Consider the following 26,493-nt stretch of genomic DNA (forward strand, 5'->3'; position numbering starts at 1 on the left):
TTTACGAAGTTATAATTCGTTACATTTTCTCTCTTTCTTTTTTTTGTCCTTTTTTTTTTTTTTTTTTTCCGTACTGACGCCTAACCGAAAACGTCCTCCGTTTGTACTTCCCTAAATTAACCCTTTATCCTCCAATGGCGTTATTCAACGTGCTGGATTTTTTTACTTAAAAAAGAGTTTGATATATAGGATAAAGATTTCTACGTAAACAAATGTGAGAAATCATGTAAATACAAAGGTACTTCTTTGTGGGTAAAAAATCACACAAACGACTACATGCATGTGAAAGGGATGGTAGGGGCCACCCGCAGTTCCTCAATAATTCCCATGTGGTTTATTTTGCTATTCACCAATTGGGTCTACAAATATATGTTTCTACACGCAAGTAGGGGGAAATACCTATGAGGTGCCCATTTAGAACCACGGGAACCAGGGGCCATTGGCGGTTCGTAAATACTTCTTACTCATAGATATTTCCATTAGATCTATCACAGAATTGTACGATTCATCCATGTATGTATCCCCGTTTTTCCTAATCTTTGCACTTTGTTCCTTTTGCAAATTGTTTGCAGTACATTTTAACTCCGCATTTTGGTCTTGCCCATTATCGGGGGGTCCATTTTTCGTAACATTTTCCTGCTCTTCCTTTTGTGCCTTGTTATTCCTACATTTGGAAGTATCCGTTCTATTTTTCTTGCTCTGTTTATTCGTAGCGTTATCTTCCATGGGTTTCTGCTCTATAGGTGGTTGTGCTTGGTTTGCGTCTGTTTGTTCTTCCTTTTGGTCCCCACTTGGCTTCTTCTTGCTCCTTCGCCTTTTCTTATTACTGTTGTCATTGCTAGGGGTAGTGGCGTTGTTCGTATTAGTAGTGTTATTTACATTACTTACATTCATTACATTACTCTCCTTATTGCCATTCTTTTCATTTTCCTCACTATGCTTCGTCTCGCCAGTTGCCTCCTCCACCATCGCACTGTTCTCCTTATTGGGTGACTTCTCATTTGCGATGTTCACTTCATTGAGTAAGGGATCTGCCTTATCGCACACATTTTTGTCCCCCTGTGTTGCTTCCTTTTTCACAGGACTTCTCCTACTCTTAGATACTTTGGTATTACCCTCCACCTTGAGCAACTTGGACGGCGTTTCGCTTCTTTTCCTTTTCGAATTTGCATTAGTTCTTTTCGCATTTTGTGCATTCTTATCCTCATTATTGTTCGCATGCTCAAGTTCGTCCTCCGAGGACAATTCAGATAAGGAGATATCCTGCAAATCTGAGTTGTACTCATATGTTTTGAGCACATCGATCTCTTTCTTACATTCATCCCCGTTTGACAGAGAAACGTTCTTCTTCCTTTCTAATATGTTTTTATATAAGCAGCGAACTCGGTAGCATGCATTCCTTACATGTTCTTCTGCATCCTTTATGATCATTTTTGTTGTCACATCGTCTACATTGAAGGATTTCACGTAAGCTTGCTTAACCTCCTCACCATTTAAACCCTTCCCTTTCTTTTGCAGAATTTTTCTGTTTTCCCCATACACATATAGAGAATAAAAATCATCCAAAGTGGTTAGGTTTAAAAAGTCTCTTACATAGTTCATGTTTTTTTTTAGAGCCATTATTGATACGTAAAAATTGGATGGGAAGGCACCCCTTAACCCTTGGAACCCAATAAATTGCTGAATGTTCCGGGTAAGTCTGAAGGGTACCCCCCTCTTCTTCGTCTCCTTTTTGTTAGGATAATATTTGCACAAATTCATATAGGAGGGTCTCCCTTCCAAATACATAGTTCTTCCCGATCGCTTGGACAACATAATCGTATTCAGCGAGGAATTTTGTTGAAAAAAAACGTAATTTAACATACATGTTAGGGAGTAACTTTTAACAAATTGGCTATTCATAACGTAGTAACTTTCTAAATTGTTGTGCAGAGAGTAGAAGTAATTCTTCAATATACTTTTTGGAACCATTTTACGGATATCCTTAAAGTGTAATTTTACAATTTTCCTCACGCATTTTTTGAAGGATTTCCTAAACCATTCCTCGCTTCTAAAGGTCTGGATTAGTTCTTCATACGACAGCGAATTGTAATAATCCATCTGTTCTTTGTAGGGCATTCCTTCGACATTTTTAACAGCGTTACAGTGATTGGAGTTATTACCACTTTCTTTTGCATTCACGAAAATATCACTACTGTTCTTTTTAAGGACGGTATTTTTTACGATACTTACTGAGCCTTTTTCTTTGGGAATTTCTTCACTATTGGCTTTATTCACAAGAACGGCTCCCTTCTTATCGTTCCTTTTATCGGGAAGACTGTTTTTCTTTTTGCTTCCTTCCGTCATCGCTATGTCCTGTTCTTTCACCACACATTCGATTTTGTTCAGCAAAAATGTGCGTATTGAATTTTTGATAAGATTTCTATGAAGTAGTAATACATTATCTAGGGAATACTTTTCATTTTTCGTAACCAGCATGTAATTATTATACAACTCCTTCAGCGAAATGTCCTCAAACGTTTCATCCTTTAATCTAAAACTTGGGTGCAGTGGAGTATGTATATTTATTCCAAAGGAGAGACCCCTTTTCTTCGTATGGGAAAACTTAAACATGGTGTTATTAACCAAAATTTGAAACAGCGTAAACTTATGTTCCGACTTGCTGCGAATAGAATTACAAGGTTGTACGGTGTAATGCTGAATATTTCCATCGCTTGTTAAGAAGCTAATCCTCTTCATGCAGTGGTCACTTAGAACTGTTCGCATTATAGGCTTGTTCATCCTTACAATGCTCGTAGGGGAATATAAATTCAAATCGTATAGGTAGTTTAAATGCTCCCCTATGTATTTTACCCTACAACTTGGCAATTCTATTTTTAGGGGGAAATCCGAAAACATATCAAACAGGGAATGGGAAAAATTATCCAACCCTTCATTTTCATTTAACGAATGAATAATTACAAATAGCATGTCCTTCCATTTTTTTGCAATTTGGGGAAATTCTTCCAAGGTGAAGTAGTTATCCTTTCGATCTTTCTTACTTATTTCATCCCCATGGGGTGTTACCACGTCGGCTTTGTTTTCTTCTCCTGTGTTGCTGTTTGTTATATTCGATTTGTTGTTCCCCTTCTCATTAACCACTACGTTGTTAATGCTTCCCCCCCTAATACGCACATTTCTCTTTAACAATTTTACATCCTTTTTAAATTCCTTCCAAAAGAGGTTCATATTGTTAATAGCTATTTTGCTCCTTCGCCTATTTGTGTAATTTTTCTTCACTTTGGCTTTATACCGCTTGTACAAAATATACTTTTCTGTCATCTTTTGAATAAATGTCGATACATGTGTTCGTGAGTAGGGGAATTCCATGCATTGATCTAGTAATTTCCCCACCATGTAATAGGTCTCTTCAAGTGGTTCCAATCGGGTGTAATTTAAAATTCCATTACACATAGAATTCAGGGACGAATATAAATCCACATGTTTGCTCTTAAAAACGTTCATCAACTGGTCAAAGCCGTCCTTAAATAGGTCCGCATACTCGTACCCTTCTTGCTTTTCCGGGATGGCAGAATTTGCGGCAGTAGGGGCAGCTTTCTTTTCGTCCCTTCGATTGGCTTCCTTGACGGTGCTCTTGTTGCTCTCCTTTTCGGTTTTACGGTTCACCCGCATCCTCACTTTGGGGGTCGCTCTCCGTCCACTACGTGCGTTACTTCGCTTGGTATTTCTGTTCCCACTTGGGTTATCATTCACGTTGTCATCTCCACCCAATATGCACACGTTACCCCTTCCATTCTCACCAGTTACGTTACCTCTCACGGATGGGACACTGCCACCCTTCAAACTATACCCTTTTAAGTTGTGGTCATCATGGAAAAATGTTCCATCCTCCATTTGGAATTTTTTCTTATTGTTCAATCCCAGATTGGGATTTTTCACCATATTTACGTTATTTTTCATTAAAGAGGATTTTTCGTCCATGCCTTTTTTCTTATTCCTACCATCCTGCAGATAGTAGAGCTTACCATTTCTCTCAATTTGCAGCGCTCTAAAATGGTAAAACACATCTTGGGGGAACTTCCTTATAAGCACATGTAAAATTTTGTGAAAGTACAAATAATTGTCCTTGTTAACATTTATATTGTTCAAAAGGAAGGGCAGATAGAACAGCCAAAGATTGGGACATATATTATCATTGTATTTGTTAAAAACTTGCATAACGCAATTATCCCTCATATCGGTGCTAAGCAAATAGAGGACGTTGCTTAAGTAGTAGTACCCCTCGTGTGTATTCAAGCTGGAATATATCAAATAGGAAATTATGGAACTTAAGCAGAATGATACGTTTTTGTTCTCCTTATAGGCTTTCTTACAGTAATCTGCCCACAGTGCCCAAGAATTATTTTCCAGTGGGTATATCTTCAGGGAGGAGAGAAAGCACTCCTCAATTAAATTTCCATCAAATAGGTTGCACTTCTTATGGTCACATTTGCAGGTGTATTCCCCGTTGTTTTTCGTCTGTTGCCTTTTTTTATCTCCCCTTTTTGCTATTTTTTTCTCTTCCTTATTGGATTCTTTGCAATCGCTTACTTCGATCTGGCTATCCATCTCCTTCTCATGCAGGGGACTTTCTCCATTCGTTTGTACACTCTTCTTCACACTATCTTCTGCAGTTTCGCTAACTGCTTTGGTGACTTTACTTCTTTTCTTCCTTTTCGAAGTTTTATCGTCGACAAGTTCTTCCTTCTTTTCCTCAGCAATGTTACTGTGGAATATTTCTCCTTCCAAACGGTTTGGCGTTTCGTTGGGAGCATTGGTGCCTTTTTTTCTCCTCTTGTTTCTTTTGTTATTCATTTTTTCACTCGGGTTGCAGCCATCATTGTTACTAACAACTGCGCTGGGAATGTTCACACTCTTTTCTTCCTCCGTCCTCTGAGGTGTCATCACTGAATGGGAAACAATGTCAGTACTGATCTGCGTAAAGGCCGTTTCATCCTCCCTTGTGATATCCTGGCACATGTACCTACATCTGTCACAGTTCAGTTTTGAATTCTTCTCAATAAAATTATTTCTATACAAAAATAAAATAATTTTATTCAAGTTACACAGAATCTTCCCCTTCATGTAGAAAAATTCGCTGCGAAATTTCTCATAGCTGACCATTGGAAGGGAGTCAAAATCAAATGTGTTAATAAGATTAAGTGAGTTAATGTAGCACTTTAGCTTTTTTACAACTTTCTGAAGAAATGCATTCTTCCCCAATTTTCGCAAATTAATACATATGTTGAAATGTTCGTATTCCATATTTCGAATGTATAGATAATTGTCTTCATGGGCGATGTTTGGTTTCTTCTCCTTCTTATAGTTTTTCTTTTTGGAAAATTCTGCTTCATCACAAGCGGTACTGCTGTACTTTTCCAACATGTTGTGTGCAATATTATATCCATTATTTGAGATATTACTGTTGATTAATTTTTTCAAATTCATTTTAATAATTTCCATGTTATACATGTAGATGCATCTGGCATCCATCACTCTACCTCCGCTGTTACTACCAGGGTTGCTAATGCTATTTCCACTACTACTACAGCTGATGCTATTTCTGTAACTTCCATTTTGTACAAAATTCTCATAAAGCTTGTCAAAATAATTGTACGACATATTATTCATTTCTCTCATCCTCTTCATCATATTTAATAAGTGATAGTTCTTATATTTGTCACTCAAATTTTCGGTGCAATTTTCCTTCGAAAAGGATAACAAACCACATTTGTCCATAAAAATTTTACAAATTTTTAAAAAGAGTAACTTCCACTGGTAGGAATATTTCATATTGTGGATATCATCATAAACGTAAGCAGTACTTTCCTTGTTGCACATGATAAACAAATTATGTAATAGGCATATTAACTGCAATTCAATTTCTTCCTTCTGAGCTTGTTTCTTCCTTAGCGAGTTCTCCCTTATTATTTCTATGCTCATTTGCGCATGTTCAAACATTTCTGCGTGTGCAAATAAAAGGCTCAAATTGTTGTTTTTATAATTGCACATTTGCCTCACTTTGTTAATTAGCAGATTCATTCCATTGTCTATGTTTTCTTTAACCGTTTTTATGTGTTTGCTCTTCAAATCGAATTTGAACTTTTTCATAAGGAATGCACTACTTTGCTCATTCACGTTGCCTACTAAATGTTTACCCTCACTGAATGCGTTTCCTCGTTCCCACATAACCTTTCCGAGTGGATTCGCCCCTGTAGCAGCGCTCCCTTCAACGTTCTTTTCTACATTATTTTCTACATTCCCTTCGACGTTCGTTCCAACGGGGACCTCCTCCATTTCGATGTTCTCGTTCCCCTGCATGCTCTCAACAATTGTGTCACTATTTTCCTGTAACTTGTAAATTATTTTTTCCAAGTAGGAGTATACGATGCTTTTCATGTCGTCCCCCTCCCCGCAACCGCCTAAACCGTTCAACAAATCGGCAATGTTACCGTTCCCTTCGCTGTAACCAGCAATGCATTTATCATTTAGGATATTCCCACTACTCCTGTGGGCGTCATTCGGATCGATGGCCTCGCTACACTTGTTACCCCCACTGGTAATGCTATTCAGTTTGGTATCACTTGTTATGTCGCCCCTATTAATAGTTTTGCTATTGCCATCGTTCACGGTACCTACGCCAGCAGTTGGGCATTTTTCACTCGTCTGCTTAGCGGCATTATCTTCCTCCTTGTTACACCCTTCAGTGTGCGTTTCGCCCTGTTGGTTCTCCGATAACGTTTTCTTAGTACTCTTAAAGTAATCATAAATGGTTGTTTGTATTTTTCCGTCCTTCGATTTGTTAAACATTAAGCCAAATAATTTGTTGTTTCTGCTTCTTCCCGATCTTCTCGCATTGGCACTGTTTTTTTTCAAAGGTTCCATATCGTTCTTCGTAGTTACAACCGGTACACCGCCGTTAATGCAACCTTTGGTACTTCCCCCAACTATGCCCTTTTTAGGTTCTCCCTGTAGGGCTTCTCCCGATGTGCACACTGGGTTCACCTCAGCACCTTTAACTTCAGTGCTGATTTCCGCGTTGCTCCTTGCCATATTATCCTGCACTTGGATACATTTCAAATTTTCCTCTATTATGCAGTACACATTATTCAAATTTGTTAGATAGTTACTCCTCACCGTTTCGTAGTTGCAACTGAGTGCAATTGAATCGTCTTTTCTTCCCTCTGATAAGAACACGCAGGTGCCAATTTTGGATGACTTCGAATTCACATTCTTTTTCATTCGCTCCTTCACCTGCATTAACTTCATGTAACTCTCTATACAAGATACTTTACTAAAATACTTCAAACTGTCGATCCAACTCACCCTGTTGATATCTAATTCTTCTTTTGTTAGGTTCAGATTTTCATAACTCATAAAATGCTTCAAATAGGAATATTCATTTTTGTAGTACAAATTGTAATGGTTAAAAAAGAGAGACTTGGATAATTCAATGTTCCTCACATAATATGTCCTCAAAGCGTACACATTGTCACGCTCATTTAAGTCACTATTTATTTCTATTAAACAGTTTATTATTTGCTTATAACTGTTGTAGTTTTTTTTCATTGATAAAAAGGGGTCGTCCTTAGAGGCGATGACCAATCTGTTCTGCGATTGTTCATTTGGAACTATGGCGTTATTAATAATTGCACTTTCGCTTTGCTTCTTATTTTTACTCTTACTTGTTTTCTGAGTGGCGATTTTATTCGCACCTGTTACCTGCCTATCGTTCGTGTCCTCAATCGGGGCCACATTTTCTACTTCTCCCTGCTTATTCAACTTTTTCATTTTCCTCAAATTATAAAACAACAACATTTGCAGCATACACTTGGAAATTTCATATGTGCAAAAGTTCTTCGCGCAGTATAAAATTATTTCCGTAGGAACGTACAGCATAATGCGGGTCTTAAAAATGCACGTTAGGGTAGTTTCCAGCACGTTCACGTTATAGTCATTTCCATACACATTATTTTGAAAAAGTTTGTTTTTCCTCCAACTTATATTAAAAGTAGATGCGCCTTTGTCATTTCCCCCTCTTGACATGCACATCGTATAATTATTAGAAGATGCTTCAATGAAGCTGATATAATTGTACAAAAAGTGAACGAGGCAAAAATTTAATTTATTAATTTGTTCACTGCTGAAAAGGTTGAACAATTGCGAAAACAGATCTATCCACACGGATCTACAGTATGCCTTATAAATATTTACCAAACTTAGGATTGGATTAAATAAATATTTCGCTTTGATATACTTTTCTTGGCACTTGTTCACAAAACATTGCTGTTCGTAGCAGTACTTAGTTAAATAGCGCTTCCATGTGACGAAATCGCTGTTGTAAGATTCTATATCGATGGTTTTACAGGCCTCCCTTGCTTTGGAATTTTTTTTTCCTTTTTTCATTTTCTCAGAACAAGTCTGCCTCGCAGCATTTACACTAAGCGCTCCCTTAGTAATCGATTCCCCCTTGGTGCACTTGCCCTTGCACAAAAAGGGCACCAACCCCTGCGTTCGCTTCTTCAAATACACGTACGTATCCACGTTATGCTTAAAGTACGAAAACAACACATTTAAAAATAAGCACACAAAATACTTATCAATGATATGCTTAAAATAGTCGTTCTTAAATAAAAAACAAATGGATTCAAACAGATCGTTGGAGAGAAAATATTTCTGAAAAAGGTTCGTACAGGTACATCTAACCTTGGGAATAAATGAAAACGTCCCCCTTAAAATGTTTGGCAGTAGGTGCCCTAAAAACATATTTTTCAAATCGATAATGTGGTACCCCTCAGAATATTTCTCCTTTTCACTTTTAATAAAGTACAATAATATGTCGTAATATTTTACATAACAATGGTAGTCATCCGAATAATCAAAGAGGATTAAGTTTCTAATTAAATGTGCCTTCTCTTCTGATGATAGGCATATTCCTACGTTTTCATTTTTCCTGAACGACCAAAAAACTTTCAGCTTTTTCCTCTTTTTGCACAAAAATAAATCATTGCATAGATTTTCCTCAATGGTGTACCCCTCAAAAATATCATCATAGCATTTCAATCTTTTGTAAAATCGTTTTCTCCTCTTTTCCTTCCTCAATTTATTAATTCGTTTAATATGCGGGCTTACAACTTCCTTCCCAAATGTCCTTCTGTCATAATTCTTTTTACCATTCGTTTGGGCACTTTTTGCACCATTTTTTGCACAATTTTTACCCCTCCCTTGAACATCCTTTACCTGCACATTTCTCTTCATATGGGTGACCCCCGTGCAGTTGTTACGGTCACCTTTACAGAACAGACGTGCATACAAATCTTTCGTCATTTCCTTATGGTTCATTTTCGCACGACATATTCTTCTCCTCAAGTAGTTTTTTCTTCTCCTTTCATATATTATCCTATCCTTGGAGAGAAAGTACCTCCTGGCTATTCTATAATTGTGCACATAATTACATGTGCCTGCCTCATTGTTCAAGTTATTTATATACTTGATGTAGTGGCTGATCTGAAAATTGTTCATTTTTTTGTCACTCAGTTCGTTTATTATTTCTTTCACTTGCGCCTTTTTCGTAATTTCGTGTTCCTTCTCTTCTTCCCCCACGGATGAAGCGCAAGTAGAACGATCGGACATCTCGTCTGCGGAAAAACCTTTCATCGGTTCTTCCGAACGCTTGTGCATATCCGCTAAATGATACTCACACATATTCAAAATGAACAAATGAAAATTGGAGTCATTTTTGCACTCCAACAAAAGTAACTCCTGCATGGTTTCCAAGCAGTGTATAGCATCCTTCTTATCTACTAAATGCAACTTCGTGTTTATTAAAAAAAGCAGCCGTTTCAGGGTAGCCATTCTTCCCCTCTTCTTCAAACAGTAGCAAGCTATGCATCTCAACCTTTTTAGGTATTCCAAAATGAGAAACCTAACCAACTGTGCATACTGATTCCCTCCATTTCTATCATAAATCTGACAGAAGAAGGTAAATATATTCAGGCTGGTTTCTAATTTTCCCTCTACGTAAAGCGTTTTATCCATATAGTACGCCCTGTTGTTCTTCCTATAGACGTTCATGCCCCTAAGGCATATATGAATTAACATTTCATGCAAAAATTCAATTTTATTGGCGACATTTTCTTCCCTTTCAAATTCCTTATTAAACATGAAACATGGCTCTTTCTTCGTGTCGTTTACATCATGATTAACACCTGTTTGGCTGGGTTTATCCAGATCGCCATTTTCCCTCCTCTGGGGGTTAATTCTCCCCATTATGGTGGCAAAATTGTCAATGAACAAATTGTGCTTTATTACGATGTGGTTTATTAATAATAAAGCGGCCCTTTCCACCTTTTTGTTGTCAAAATTGAGTAATAAAGAGAAAATGCAACTTAGAATGTGCAAATTTTTGCAAACGTTTTTCTTATTCGAATATTTCATAAGCACTTTTAAAACCCCATAAATGGTTTTCACCATGATCATGCCATATCCCTTATTTATCATTTCGTACGCGTTGCTAATGTGTTCTACATGCTTCTCCTCAGTGGAAAAGTCCCCATTCTGCACATGCACCTTTTTCCCATTTGCTATAGCCATGTTATTCAGTAGAGCATTCTTCAAAGCGCTAACCATTTGGGAGTTGTCAGCACTATCCTTTCCTTCCTTATCTATCCCGTTGAAGCTATTTGGGGCAATGCTTACGTTTCCTTCCCTTAAATAATTCTTTTGCCAATCTTGCTCAATAGAATTCCTTTCATCAATTTTGCATGTATGATTTACGAAACTGCCATTGGGCAAATTTTCTTTGTTTAATAATGCAGTAAAGGATTCCTTCCCTTCAGAATTTTTCGTAAAACTGCATGTCCCTTCATTTGTGCACGAAAATGCACTTACCTGATCTTCCCTTCTAACACAGTGCTCATTTGCACCTGCTCCTTCGTTGGAATTAGTGCACACCCCACTGAAGTTAGGCACAGCTACTTGACCATTTTTGCTTTTCTTCCCTTGAATTTCCATGGTAATAATATTGTGAAGTAAATTTTGTAACATTTCATCATTCCCCACATTGGGGTTATTTCTACCCTTTCCTTTTCTTCTCCTGATGTACTCCTTGGTAGTGCAATTTATAGAATAAAAGCACATAAGCGTTTTGTACACATGTACATATTTTACCTTTACATTATTTTTAATTCTCAGTATATTCTCAAGAATGCTCAAAATTTTATTCGTCATTTTGGCTCCGTGCAGTTCGTTCCCATGTTGCATGAGGCTCGAAATAATAAAATTCGTCAGTACGTTTAATATGCTGTGATGAACGTATATCTTATTGTACTTCTTAAGTACGTTAACAAGGCCGATGAGGAACAGGTCCCTTTTCTCTTCATCCTTTTCAATTTTTACATAATAATTTAACATGGTTTCCGTCAGCTTGGACATTCTTAAGTTAGATTTGTTCTTTGGGATATATTTTCCCCGCTGAGGTACATCACCGTTCTTATTACCAGTTTGCTTGTTCTCCTCCTCTAGGCATGTAGAAACACATGCACTCTCCCCCTGAATGGTAGGTCCTCCCTTTCGGTTTTTCAATTTCTGCCCAATGTTCACGTTCTGCTCCATCAGATCAACCTTGGTTTGTTCTGCGCTAGGCACCTTTTTTCTAGATCGCAATTCGCGTAATGCAGGAGGATTACTTTTTTCATTTTGTATATTTTTCCCATTAGGTGCTCCCGGTTTATTCCCCTCCTCCGACCTGTTATGCTTCCCCAAGTAGTGCCTTCCTAAGGGATGCGTTTTCTTTAGAACTACTTGATCATTTACCAAACTAAACAACTCATGAACGGAATTGCAGAAAATATTGAACTTTATAAATGTCAGTGCAACACTTAATGCGCGAATCAAAAGGGATTTCTCCTTCCCATTACTATATAACCGTTTTGTTATTTTTTTGAAATTTTTAAAAATGGAATCCACCACATAGGGGTACACATTATAAAAATCGTACTTGTGAGCTAATGCAACTTTTAAAATGTGCATTTTATGAAACACAGTTTCGTCCTTTCTATAATGTGCCAGAATGACATTCCTCCTATGCTTGAATAAGTAGAAACTTTTTATATGCCCATTTGTACAGAACAAATCCCTGCTATTTTTTGTGCTCTTGTACAATTTGCTAAAGGAACTATTCCCATATGGGTAACAAACGCAGTTTCGTTTCCTATTATCCTCCACAACCCGTTTACCACTACAAACCTTGCAGTAATAGAAATGCATATGACTTCTTTCCATTTGGCGAAGTAAAACATTGCTATTGCTGGAATACTTCTCACGTTGTTCTCTCCTCTGGGATATTATTTCTGTTAGCTCTTCTAAATTTAATTTCATTAAATTATTTTCTTCATTCTTATAGCAGGAAAGCAATAACGGATAAATCGCCGTCAAATCGTTCAAATCGCTATTAGGGCTACATTTACACGCATTGATAATGTTGCAAATGCTTAACTGTTTTATTTCATCACATGGGAAATTCACGTACTCTCTATTAAACCATCCTACATAGCTTAGAATTATCATTTTACTTTTCTTGCATTTTATCCTTCTCACCAGATCTACAACCATTCTGCTAATGCATAACTTGTGCATGATAACTTCCTTCGAATGAGCTCCCCCTCTCAGTAGGGCCTTCAACGAGTAGAATATTTCATTTATACTGAAGAACAAATTGTGGTTGTAAAAAGGATAAAGTTGCACGTTCTTCCTTTCTCCATGAATTGACGTATAGAACAAACAGTAGTCATTATTTGCGCTACCTGAACAACTGTTGTCATTTAAATTATATACAAATGTGCAATTCTGTGAATTTCTAATAAAGGCCGACGGGAAGATGTTATTTCTCACCAAATTAACATAAGCATTGTTATTCGTGGCACTCATGCCACATTGATCCTTCCAATAGTTTGCATCCCCCACGTAATCGTAATTGTTGCCTATTTTGACATTATTGCAAATGGAGGAGATGCCCCCATTTGCGTTATAGTACGAGTTAATGTTTAACAAATTATTTCCACAACTGTGATCAGTTCTCACAGAATTGCTTTTCTCACTTCGGCTAAACTGATTCGTGTCCGCTTGGGTAAACAACTTAGCGTGTACACTCATGATCATTCTATTGCGCTGTAATTTACAGATTATTTCTTTTTCATTGGCACTACGCATTGACCCACATTTCTCACCCGGAAATGTGATGTGCCTAACCTTTTCGACTCTCTTGATATATTCCTTCAGTATAGGCACAATGAAAAACCGTAGGGCGGTCTCAAAAAATTGACCCAAAATGGGTGCGCTAAAATTATGCAAAATACGCACAACTGTAAAGAACAAAAATCGTTTTTCCCTAAATCGTAATCCTTTCTTCGTACACCTTTTAAAAAACGTGTACAAATAGCTGTAACCTTCATCCTTATTCGTACATACGATAAACGCCAGTATGATGAGCAAATTGGTTCTCAGAAAAAACAGGTAACCACTATACTTCATACTGTCGTATAGGATGTCATCCCTCTTATCATTCTTGCCTAGTACTGACGTTTTAGGCGCTCCGCTATTTTCCGCACAATTCCGCTGCGGAAAACAGTCTAACACTACGCACCTTAGCAAATCACGCGAAAAATGAAAAAACAGAATCAATATCTTAACGCACTTTTTGCATTCTCTGCTACGTACAAAAGTTAAAAAATTAGTATCCTCCTTAGATAAGTATTGACTAATCAAATGGATTAAACACAAGTACAACACTTCGATTAGGCTTGTTCTATTCTTCCTAACTCGGTCCTCGTAAAAATTGACAAATATCCAGGACGGTTCATACAACAGTACCGCATGCAGAACGTTTATAACGTTGGAAAGGTTGACAAGAAAATCATTGACGTTTATAATTGGAATGCACCTTAGTTCACATGCCTGATTGTACTTCCCACTTTGAGCATCTCCATTTGTTCTTCCCACAATGCATTCGCCCCTCTTTAAATGAGGGGATGTATTTTCCTTAAAATTAATGTCAACATTTCTATCCGCATATTCCTTCATCCTACTACAATCGTACGAAATTACTTCCCGTAAATCCCCCTCGTTCACACTAAAAAGGTATGTGCTAAACACATGCATCAAGTATTCATTCTGTTTAAAGTCGCAAATAAATCTTAGTAGAATATTAACAAGAGCGGGAATTTTCTTACAAATGTATTTTCTAAACCCCACTTGGTTCTTAACCCTTAGCGTGGAAACAAAATGGGAAAAAACCTTCTGGTTATGTCTCTGCTGGATAAAGTACTTCATCGCATGTTCGTGGTTATTCGAGCAAAGCAAGCTTAATGCACGCATGAAGAAGGTGTTCATTTCGCTATTCTCATTGTTATTGCAATTCGTTATGAAATATTCAAGTAGTTCTTTTTCAAATGCATTTATTCTCATTACTGCATTTTTATTCACGCATACGTCTACAAAGTAACCAACGGGATTCACTTCATCGATGGTGTGCGGAATGCTCGATATTCCCTTCGTATTACGTGCAGCATGATTTTCCCCAGTCGACGCACCGCTGCCCCGTTTTCCACTTTCCGCCAATCCGTTTAAATCGCCCAAATGGGGCACAGAAATGGAACTACTCATCTTTGAGCAACTAAATATACCAAATAACAAATCAATAATTTCCTTAAATTGGTCATACGTTAATTTAGATATGGTAAAAAAGCTGGAAAAAACTTCCATCACCTTTTCAACATCCTTGAGCACAAATTTATCCTCCCCACATTTGCCATTCCAATATTTTACATACTGAACAAATCCGTCTGTCAGATGAGGAGAAAATAGTTGTGGAAAAAAAGAATATATTTTGCTAAGACCAATAATAAAATTTTTCTTCAAAACAAAACCGTTATTTCGTAGAGCATAGGATAAATTACATAGTATCGACTTTAAGTACACTTTCAAATCGACTTTATTTAATTTCCATACGTTTGGAAAATTCTTGTTCACATTATTTATTTTGGTAGAGCTTAAGAAACCGCCATTTTTGTTTGAAATTTTATCCACACAGTTGCCACCACTTTTCGCATAATTTTTAGCCGTGGTGTCGTTCTGGCCCGACTCCCTATCATGCTCATTATTAACAATCAAAAAGCGTAAAGTGCCTTCTGCCTTAATACATAACTCCTTATCTTTGCTAAACAAAAAATTCACTAAAATGTGAATGCACCGATTGTACAAATGCACACTCCTCTTATTCATTTGGGCATTCATAGTGGTGAGCAAATATTTGTATAACTGGTGGCTGAAGAAAATCCTCACGAAGGTCATGAAATGGAGAAAAAACTCAATAACCGTTTTATATTCTTCCTTTAGAAGTTGCTGCTTCGTTAGATGCTCCTTCGGAAAGGATTCATTCTCACTGTGCTGATTTTCAATGTTCCCACGCGCGAAATCCCCCTTTGAGTTATGATCTTGCGAAAACTTTTCCTTAATAAATTCCTTCGCCAAATTTCCCTCTTTATACTCAACAGGAACCGAATCAGCATTAACCTCAGGCTCCACTATAAAATTCTCATGGACAGACGGGCTCCCGTCCTTCTCCTCCTCCCTTTCTTTGCCATGGAAATAAAAATCCTGATAACAGTTCACATAACTGCCCCTTGCATTACCACTCCATGTCCTTCCAGCACTAGTTCCAATATTCCTGTTGGAAACATTTAAATTTTTTATCTGACTTCTTAACAAACATTTGTTTTTTTGAACCAAATTATTTCTCGCATCCTTAAAATTGATACTTGCCTTTTCCGAATTTTCCACCTTAAACTTCTCAAGGTTGGTGGAAATGTAACTGGAGATACTGTTCCGCACAACACAATTTTTACGCTTCTGTTCCTCCTCTTCTAATAGATTATTTCTAACTCCGTTATAGGGGGTGCTACAACTATCCTTGGCCCCTTTTTCCAGTACCCCCCCTTCTTTCTCCATTTTGTGGCTATACAAACTAACAGTAGGGCACCCCGTGTTGCCGCGTGAAAATCCATATTTTATCGAGCCCCTCACAAGGGCGCTTCCGCTTCTGCCTCTGCATTTTTGATCTACCAAAAGGCTTTCCCCCCGTTCGGACTTAATATCCACAATGTCGTTCGCACCCATGTGGCAATTATAACCTTCTGAGTGCATATCCAACACATCTCTATTTTGCACATTCAGTTTATCATTTCCATGTAGGCTACCACGTTTTGCAGGAAAATCCTTGTCATTATCATGCACCGTCATTTTATTGTTAAAATAAATAGAATAATACGAGTTGGAGCCTTTCCTTCTCGTTGCATAATCACAGTCCAACTGTTTATCCATTCCATTCAGGTTTTCATCATTTTTATCATCCACGTAAAGTTTAAAACGCCTAGAAATGTTATTAGTGTTATTTTCCCACTTGTTAGCAATATCGTCAATGGTTACATCTTTATTTTGCTCTTCATTCTTGTTTTCCACTTTTGTGGCACAATCCTTACTATACAAAATGGAGTAGTCTCTATTTTTTTTCTTAATTTTTTCATACAAATTTTGCAGATCCTTATTTTTCGGGTTGTTCAGCTTGCTACCATACCCATTAGGCACAGTGCTTTGCAAAAAAGCTAACTCATCGTTCAAATTTGTATTATCGACAACATTTTCGCTTTCAGCTCCATTTTGATTAGAAGAAATCTGCCAGTTGTTACCTACATTGGAATGGTTAACATAATAACCGTTGTTTGTTCCACAATTGTATACCTCCCCGCCGTTTTCCCCTAAATGATTCTTGTTCTGACTTTTCCACTCGTGATGCGTCTGATCCACGCTATGGTTTGGCTTCTTCTCATAAAGGAAACTCAGATTTGTTCTCTCATAAAGGTCACAATTTACGCCATCCTTTGAACAGGAACGATGAACATTTCCATTTAAAATGTAATTAAAAATCCGGTTTTCCTCATCACTCTTTTCTATATACCCTATAATGTTAACAACAGTTTCTATCAAATTTATCACAACGTGCAAGTCAAATTTAATATACGGTTTCTGACTTAAAAAAAAACAGAAAAAATCTAGGTACGTAATTTTACGTTTCAAGGATGACTTGGCAAAATTCGATATAGAAAAATGCTTCATAAAAATGTCCTGAATGCATAAATTGCTTTTAGGTGAATACTTATATGTTAGCAATTCCCGGGTATCTGTTCTCAATACTTTTGTGATAATAATGAAGGCCCTTTTTATAAAATGTCTGTCCTGTTCTTTTTTACTTAACTTGTTTATAAGTATTTTTAGTATATTAACCAAAATTTTATTCATTTTCTTCACTTCATTATCACTTCTCCTGTTTTTTCCCTTTGACGATAGAATATCCCATGTATACACTTCATCGGGCATATACCAAAAGGGTTTACCTTTGCAACGTCGTTTTTTCCTCACATTTTTGGCATGTTCCACATTCGAGTGATCAATATGATTCACTTCTTTATTATTTAGCCCCCAAAAGGATCTGATCATTTCCACGCTGCTTCTTATTTTACCAATTGCACTGTTCCCAATACGTTCGACATCCCTGAGGGTCTTTTCATCAACACTAGCATTTACACCACGTATATTGCTTATATCATACACAAAGGAATTATCTACGCCCCGAAAGTTATTCAAAATGTACGTGTTAATTTCCCCCACGTAACCTGTAAATAGGGACGAAATAACTAGCGCAAAGCATTCCTCTACTAACAACTCAACAATGCTCACATATTTTAAATGGGTCTTTTCATGACACGCTAGTAATGCCCGTACAATGTTATATACGTTGAATCTGATCCAGTATGGTGGCAAAATTCGGCTTACTCTCAACAGAAGTAATAATCCGAATATTTTTTTCTTCACTTTGACGGCATTACATAGGTTACAGATGCAGGCGCACAAATTAAAGAAGAAGGTGCTTTTAATGCCTACCTTAATCTTAACCGGTTGCACATTTAATATAGTTTTTAATATTTTTTCTATAAAGTTCAATCCCTCAATGGTCATTTGTAAAAAACGAGGATGGTAATCGATCAAATCGCAGAAGGTAAATATGAACGATGCCACATCAATCTCACTGTTGTGGCTTGCTACATAGATGAGTTTCTCCTTTCTGGTAAGAATAAATCTGCTCGAAAGGATCAGCCCAATTCTTCTAACAACGTTTTTAACTATTTCTTTCAATTTCCCCTTCCACAGTTCGTCACTGCATATCATTCCGCAGTTGCTTTCAGTCTTTCCCTTCATTTTGGCATTTCCCCCCTGTGCCTCCATTCCACCATCGTCACTTTTTCCTTTCTCATTTATTTCCACTAACATGATTAAAAAACAGTACATCAATTTTTTTATAAACACGTTTTTATCGTTGTACATAAAGGAATACTTGTGTAAATTCTTCCTACATTTGCACGTTTCGAAAAAGAACTTATTCTTCCCTTTTTTTCGATGCGCATTATTCTTTACATTCTTACTAGCGGATTGTTCCTCACCCACAGTGCTGCTAAAACGTTTAGGGGATCCTTTCCCCTTTTTATCAACCGTGCCGCCATATTGATTAACCTTATCTGCTTTCACTGCACCTAACCCATTCTGGGTGTTACCTCCAACAGGGTCATTCCTGATGCTTTTCTTGAATTCCACATTTTGAGAACCAATTCTAATCATATGGTGGTAAAAATCCGAAATACATTTTGAGTGATTAAAAATGAAAATAAAAATGGTAAGAACTACCCGGTAGCAGTTAATTCGCTGCTCCTTCAAAATGCAATAATAGCAGAGGTCACTTCTATCAAAATATGCTGCTTCCCCATTGTCGATAAATCGTTTATATGCCTTGAAAGTTGTGTTTTCTGTGAAGAATAGGTTATTTCTACTAGCAGAACAGGTAACTTTTTTTTTTGTGCAATTTGCACCGTCATGGGGAATGCCCTGTATTTTACGTGTCAAACTGTTCCGTAGAGCACCCTCCTGTGTTACCCCAATATCCTTTGTGTTTTTAAAAACGGGTTGTTTCACCTGGGTAGTGGCGCTTAAATGATCATTTCCACTGATGCATTTAGAATGCACCGATTTGTCATTCCTCTCACTTGGCGAACTGTTAACCCTCACTTTCTTGTTCGACCTTTTATCTGTAGCGACCTCATCTTGCTCTCTCATTTTTCTCTTCCTCACATTTTCTAGCTCGTGAAAATTAAAGAGGCTAAATTTTTCTCTCTTCTTTTTTTTCCTAACACATATGCTAGCTTTCTTCCTAACGCAAAGTTTGCTTCTCATGTGCGTATTTATCATAGGCTGTTTATAATAGTATAAACACTTGGCATTGTTGCTCTTCACGTTATTCTTCAAAACTTTGTAGCAATAATTCAGCGTCTCTTCCAAATCGATGTGTTGTATAATACTTTCGAAGGTCTGATCGGATGTTATACCACTCATGAGTAATTTCACCAAGTCGACCTTCCCTCCATCTGCTTCATCCTTTTTTTCGTTCACCGGTGCAACGCCCACATTTACTGTGCTATCCTTTTGCACAGAACAGATTTTTTTGTTCTGTTCTGCATTATTACTTTTGATCTCTTTAATAGTGTTGTCATTACAAATTGGGGGGGGTCCATTTTGTTTGTCGTTGCATTTTTTCTCTTCCTCTACTTCGTTCACTATGCTACTTGTTTTCCTTCTACATACGGATCTTTTACTTCTCCTCCTAGGCACATTCGCTTCAACACTTTTGTTATTAACCGGATCCACTCGATCCTTCGAAACGTTAATTTCAATGTTTCCCCCTTCACATTTATCCTCATTCTTCAGTGGAATGTTTTTTCTTCTCCTTTTGTTCCTATCCGAGGTTTTGCAACTACCACCAACATTGCTATTGTCAAGGAAGGAGGATTTCTTGCTATTTAGATGGGGGTTCTCATTCACCCCTACAAGTTGATTCTTTATAGTGGAAATTGGTCCCTCTTTTAATGCCTTTTCATCCTTAATCATTAACGATTTCCCCTTTATGGTGTCACCTTGCACTTCTTGAATGCACCTCTTCCTCTTGCACTGCTTTATTTGCTTCTTCAAGAAAAAACCTATTCTGAAATGTGAAATTACGCTCCTTTTGTCATTCAAATGGAAGTAGTAATTATTCATTCCTTCATTATCGTCACAAAATTTGCAGTATAATTTTAAAATAATGAATAAATTTTCCATGTACACTTTTTTCATATATTTATTTACCTCCTGCTCCGAGAGAACCTTCTCTGTGTAGATGACCCCCATTTGGAGGAGGGTAATATCTGCAGTGTTCCTGAACAAATCATTCAGAAAATACTTCTGTTGGTAAATTTTGTTAAAGTTGAACTGGAAGGAAATTTTTTTTCTCAAAAATTTCATCAAATGGGTCAGAATACACGACGTTATTCCATCTTTATTCTTAAAATAAAAGGAAGAGGAAATACTACCCTTGATAAGGCTGTTATTCCCCATGCATATATTTTCTTCCATCGATTTCAGCGCAACCCTTATTCTGTTCATATTTTTGGAGCCCAAACAGACTAGCAACGATTTCATGTAAAGGTGAAACCTCTCATTCGTGAAATAACTGATTGGAAGCTGCAGGCACATTTCGCACAATACCATTTTGTACAACTTGGGAAAATCCAGGTACACATTTTCTAACCAATTTAGGACGTTCACAATTATGTCATTCGCCTTATTCGCCCCATCTACATTTGCATTTGCTTCCGTCGCCTTCCCGGGGGCATCGTGGTACGCGTCGCTATTGCCTCTGCCCTTACTACGGAACGCTTCGTTCTTGGCAGTGACTTCCCCACTACCCACATGCCCCTTTTCGAAGGCATTGCCACACGCATTCTTATTCTCCTTCCCACTGAGAAGACAGCTTCCCTCATTTGCAACGCACTGCACTGAGTTTTCCTTCTTCAAAAAGTCCTCCATTATACCGTCATTTCCACCTCCATATTTGCTCCCCTCGTAATTCGCCTCACTACTCGAACTGATATATTTCATGCACTTCATGTAGATCAAATTATCCCGAAAAGGAATTTTATTCAGTGCAAAATTCACACCAGTTCCATTCTCCCTATTCCCCTTCAATTCGTTGGCGCAATTTACAAAACAGATGGTCTCCAGAAGGCATTTTACCAAATGAACCACTTTAATGCACTTACTATCTTTCAATATTATGTCCAAACAAATCTCAGAAATGGTTTTTAGTTCACTTAAAAAATGCTCGTAAATATGTGAGTAGTATTTCAACACCTTCAAAAGAAAGTGGGTCACCTTAATGATTAGGTCCTTATATGACATATAGCTGTTAAAGGTGTTATTCATGGAGAATGTATTATAGCCCATTACGTAGTCGTTGGTCCTTATAAATGTATCACACAACTTACGCTTTTTCCTCTTTGCCCTTTTACTTTTCCCCTTGTTTGAAAAAATCCCATGAGAGAATTGCGAATCGTTTAGCACATCCCCTCTGAGTGTACAATTACCCGGTGGGGACTTACTCCTGATAGGTGAATAAATCCCCTGCCGACCTTCATGCGACATGGAATTTTTTAAAATTGGTCTATTCAAAATTATGTCCTTTGCACCGTCAGCAGAAATGGCGTATCTTTCTGCTGCGTTCTTCTCCCTTCTCCTCACCTTTGCAAACTTAAGAACACGCGGTGAAACAAAGTTGGCAGGATTTATAATATCTCGAACTTCCACCTCATGAACAAAGTAGTGCTTCTTTTTTTCCCACTTCTGGTCAGAAAATTTCTCCATCCTTGTTGCGCTCACAGTGCCGTCACTCAACACTGGAAGCGTATGCACATCATTGTGGTATGTTAATTCTCTAAAAAAATTTGCATCCTTCATCAGAACCGACTTCATATCGTTCAGTTCATGATAATCCTCGCCATTGCTTCCATTCTCATATTCTTCCAAAATGGAAAAATCGAAATAATCCACCTGAATTCCACGTGTGCGTAATGCACTATATCCTTTTCCTTTTTTCCCCTTCGCAATTGCACCGCTTCCATTTTTGCTACTGCATGTGAGGAGTGACACATTCGCTACGCCCCGCCCATTTTTAGCACTCTCACCATGTGGCCCATTTTTCCCTTTACTGAGGGACAAATTATGTGAACAATCCTTCCCAATCTGGAAGGTGTCACAGTGGCTTCGATCCAACAAACAATCATAGGGTGACTGCAGCTTGTAGAGTAGTTTGCACTTGTACAAATCTGCAGCAAATTTACTTCTAACCTTTTTGCTGAAATAAAGCAGCGGTTTGAAGTCATTTTTCAACCTTGGAAATTTTTTCATTTTTTTAATTATATAACTAAAACAAACTTTACAAAACAAAACGCTCGTGCTGCTCACTGCACCGAGCACTTGGAAAATATAAAATATCTGAGGGTACTGAAACAATAGTTTGAATAAAGGCTTGATGGAATAATTCATAAAAATGTGGAAATCATTTCCACTTAGAGAAATTATGCTGTTCGCACACATGTAGAGCAAATTCTTCTCTTCATTTTTTATGTAACTGATGCAGTTGAACACTTTTCTTCTATCCTTCTTGGATAAGCTGTTAACGTTAATGTGGACGTAAGGGCGCCATGTGCCACTTAACGAGGAGTCACCAATGGGGTATTTTTCCTCAGAAAAGTCGCTCTGATCATGCGATCTACCGTTCTTTACCTTCTTTCTGATAACCCCCCTGAGAGCTCCACTTTTTATTCCCAATTTTTCAACCGTAATGTGCGAAAAGCAGGAGGTGAATAATATGCAGCATACCACCATGCGGTAAAAAAATTTGTGTATTATTTTTATCCAATCTTCACTCAGTTCGTAGGATTTGAACAAAGTGTTCTGCGCCTGGATCAGGTCAAAATTGGAAATTTCATACATCTCTTCGAAAATGTCATAAAGGGGGGCTTCATTGGGGGCTCCCTGTTCTGAACCTTTCCTTTGCACTTTACCCATTCTGAAGGCGTTTTCTTGGTTGTAATTCTGGGAAACATTGCACTTGTGATTATTCCCATCTTCTATAACGACATTTTGGTTGACGCATTGACTTTTTATGCTCTTCCCTTTTTCGCTAAATATATCTCCCCCCCCACTCCAAAGTGTTTCCTTCACCAAATTGCAATGTGCCCCCTTAATGATTCCATTACCATTTAAAATGCCATCATCATTGAATAAAATGTGCGAACTGTTTCCCTTTTCCACAGGGAAGTCATATATAAGGCCATTCAGTTTGTTTCCATTTTCCTTATTATACTTATTCCTATAACTGTGCAAATTTGCTTCATCTATGTAGGTGAGTGGATAACTATCCTTCATAACACATCCCAATTCAGTCCTTCCATTTATTTCACCAATTATGTCCCCACTATTCACAATGCAGTTATAATTACTAATAAGGAGGTCATCATCATTCTCCAGATAGTTCAACGCTATATAATTATTTCCTTCATGTTGGGTGATATTCACATTTAAAGGTGTATTCCTGATAGAAGCTCTCCAATGCTTGGAACCTGTTAATTTCCCATTTTCCGCCTCACAGGTATACTCACCTGCAATGAGCGACTGCCCAATTTCATTCTTCACCTCCCCCTCCAAATTTGAAGCAATATTACCATTACTTGTTTCACACGTGGAACTCCCTTTAGGGTTACCATTTTCTACAACATTACTGGATTCTCCATTTTTTACATCATTTTTGGATTTTCCATTTTTTACACTTCGATTAGGCTTTTTCGGACGATTGGGGCGCCTTCGCTTGCTTACACTAATGTTCTTTCTAATCCTTTTCCTCTTACTAGCGTTTTTTTTGGAATTCTTTCCACTTGCAGGGTCGTCACATCCGTTTACACCGCCCACTGCAGCACTATTCACACTAACTGCAGCTTCTTTCCCTGTGGAGCTATCCAAAATGTCACCCCTCCTGTTCAAATAACTGCTCACATGCTCAGCAGTAATATTTAACCCCTGCTTTGAAGTGTCACAACTTTGATCCTCCGAAATGTTACTTTTTCTCCTTTTCTCTGCATCCAGCTTACATATAATAGCTTCCTTGTTAAAATACAAATAAATATAAAATATGTTGCTTCTTACACAGTCATAAATGGCATACAACAAGAATTTATATTCTTTTAGGAGCTCACATAAGTCGTGAGTTCCCTCCAACATGTAGTATTCCTTAATCAATGCTTCCTTTAATGCACCCTTTTCCTTTTTGGTTCCATTTTTATGACTGTTATATTTATGAGGTGCTTTAATCCTTTCCAAATGTTCTTCTTTTTTCATCCAATTCTGTAGAAAATATTTGCGCGACAAAACAAATTTGGAAAGATGATCTGACTCGTACTTTAGTTTTTCTTTATTTTTACACAATTTTTTCTTCGCCAATTTGTTGTTCTTACGAATATGATAGGCTCTTCCCTGTTTCGTCCCCCTTTTTACACTTTTTACATCCACCCTGCTTGAACGGAAGCCCCTCCCATAGAGTGCATACAATTCGCACTTCAACGAATGGCTTTTCTGCAGCATAATATTTATAATATCAAAATAGAGGGCAAAATACTCTGCACTTTTTTTCTTCATGGCAAATAAAATTTCAATTATATACACCAGCAACTTTACACACACTTTCTGAATGAAGATATAGCCGTTCTTACTCATAATGACCAGGGAGTAGGCATATATGCAACTATTAATAATTTTATAATTCCACATAGGCTTATCCTTAAAGTAGTGGAAAATGTCATGTATTAGGATAAACACCTGTTCATTTAAGTTTCCATTATTTTTGTAAGTTAAAAAATTTCTATACGTATTTGGATTTAGAAAAAGTGCCAAATAATGCTTCATATTCTCCTTAAAACTGTCATGTAACAGTAATCGAATATGTTCGATGAATATTTTTCCCTCTTCAATGCTATGCTTTGTGTCATATTTCAAAAATTGAAGAATTTTTTCTATAAGAAATTCTTTAAGATGAAAATACTTATTCATGCTATCCATCCTTAGAAAGTATATTAGCATGTACACGACCAAATTTTTTAGATTCCACAGTTCGGATACCTTCGACAAATCAATCTCGTAATTGTTGTAATTCACATTTTTGTAAAATTGCTTCTTCGCTGTTTTTAATTCATTTCGATGGAACACACTGCGGGTATCACAAAATGGGGCTCCTAATTCGTCCCCGTATTTATCATTCAGGGGGTAAACGATAGGCTCATTGAAATCGCAGCGGTTTATGGAGTTTCCGTCAAAGGTGCTACTCACACGAACCTTCTGCGTATTACTTGTTGGCGCATCGCAGGAACGCTTCTTCCCTTTCTTTACACCAAAATGTTTAGAATTTGCATCTTCACAATTCGATGGAACTTTATCCTGCGGGTTACTCTTATCAAAATTGCACACATGTGTTTCCCCCCTTTGGCAAAATTGGGAATTCCCCCTGGTGGATTTCCTCTCCAAAGCGGTCCTATCCTCAATCAAATAGCTGTAAAGCCTTTTCAATTTACGCGGATATAAAACATTCCCACGACGATCGCACCACCGGAGGGCGTTTTCCCCCACGGACAAATGATTATCCCAAAAATGGTAACTGTACGATGTTCTACAAATCCGATCTCTTAAGCAGTTAATATATTCTATGTAGAACGACCTGGAATACTTAAAATCCCATACATTTATGAGGGACAAAATTTTGCACAAAATTTTTATGTAATTTTCATTACTCTTTATCAAATGCGGATATAAGTTCATCAAAACATAATTTGAGAAAATTATTTCTCTAACTACTTTTAGGGAATCCCCACTGCTTCGCACGCACCTACCATTTTTGTGCCTTTTCCTATACACATTTATTGCTGACTTTAGAAACTTCCCTCTTTTAACCTTACCAACTAGCCTCTTGTAAAAAGCCTCCAAAATATGCAAAGAAACAACATTCACATATTTGTAAATATCGAACACTATCAAGTCGTTCTTATGTAGCTTGCATATTTCAGTAATTATTCTTATGCAGATAATTGTGTATTCTTCATTTTGCTTCACGATGAGATTCAAACAAATGTCAAAAATCTCTATCATGTATTTTATTTTTTTAAATTTATATATCATGGAATAGAAAATGTTAAGTATACTCTTCCGAAAAATGTACGTCCTATTGAGGTAATAGCACGGGACGCAATCACTTATGTAACTCTTCATTAAGGGGTACACATCCATTAGAAAGAAGTTCTCTTCCTTTTCGCTCATGTTTAGCAGGGCCATTCTTATTCTATTTGTCCTTTTTTTCGCGCCCTTCCCTTCTTGGAACTTTTCATTTTTTCTCAGGAATCTCTTCATCACCAGTTTTTTTTCCAGTGCTTCCTCCAT

The 26,493-nt window shown here is 37.3% G+C and overlaps 1 protein-coding gene across 1 annotated transcript; it reads right to left on the bottom strand.

Annotated features, from left to right (window-relative positions):
* Nucleotides 1-414: 414 nt before the first annotated feature.
* On the bottom strand, nucleotides 415-26,493 carry PCOAH_00037600 (Uncharacterized protein; the record flags this gene model as incomplete). The annotated part of the gene is made up of 1 exon (XM_020060551.1): nucleotides 415-26,493. The coding sequence occupies one exon, from the start codon at nucleotides 26,491-26,493 to the stop codon at nucleotides 415-417; it is 26,079 nt and encodes an 8,692-aa protein (XP_019916212.1).

The sequence above is a fragment of the Plasmodium coatneyi genome, chromosome 12 (genome assembly GCF_001680005.1).
Source record: "Plasmodium coatneyi strain Hackeri chromosome 12, complete sequence".
In the NCBI taxonomy this organism is placed as follows: Eukaryota; Apicomplexa; class Aconoidasida; order Haemosporida; family Plasmodiidae; genus Plasmodium; species Plasmodium coatneyi.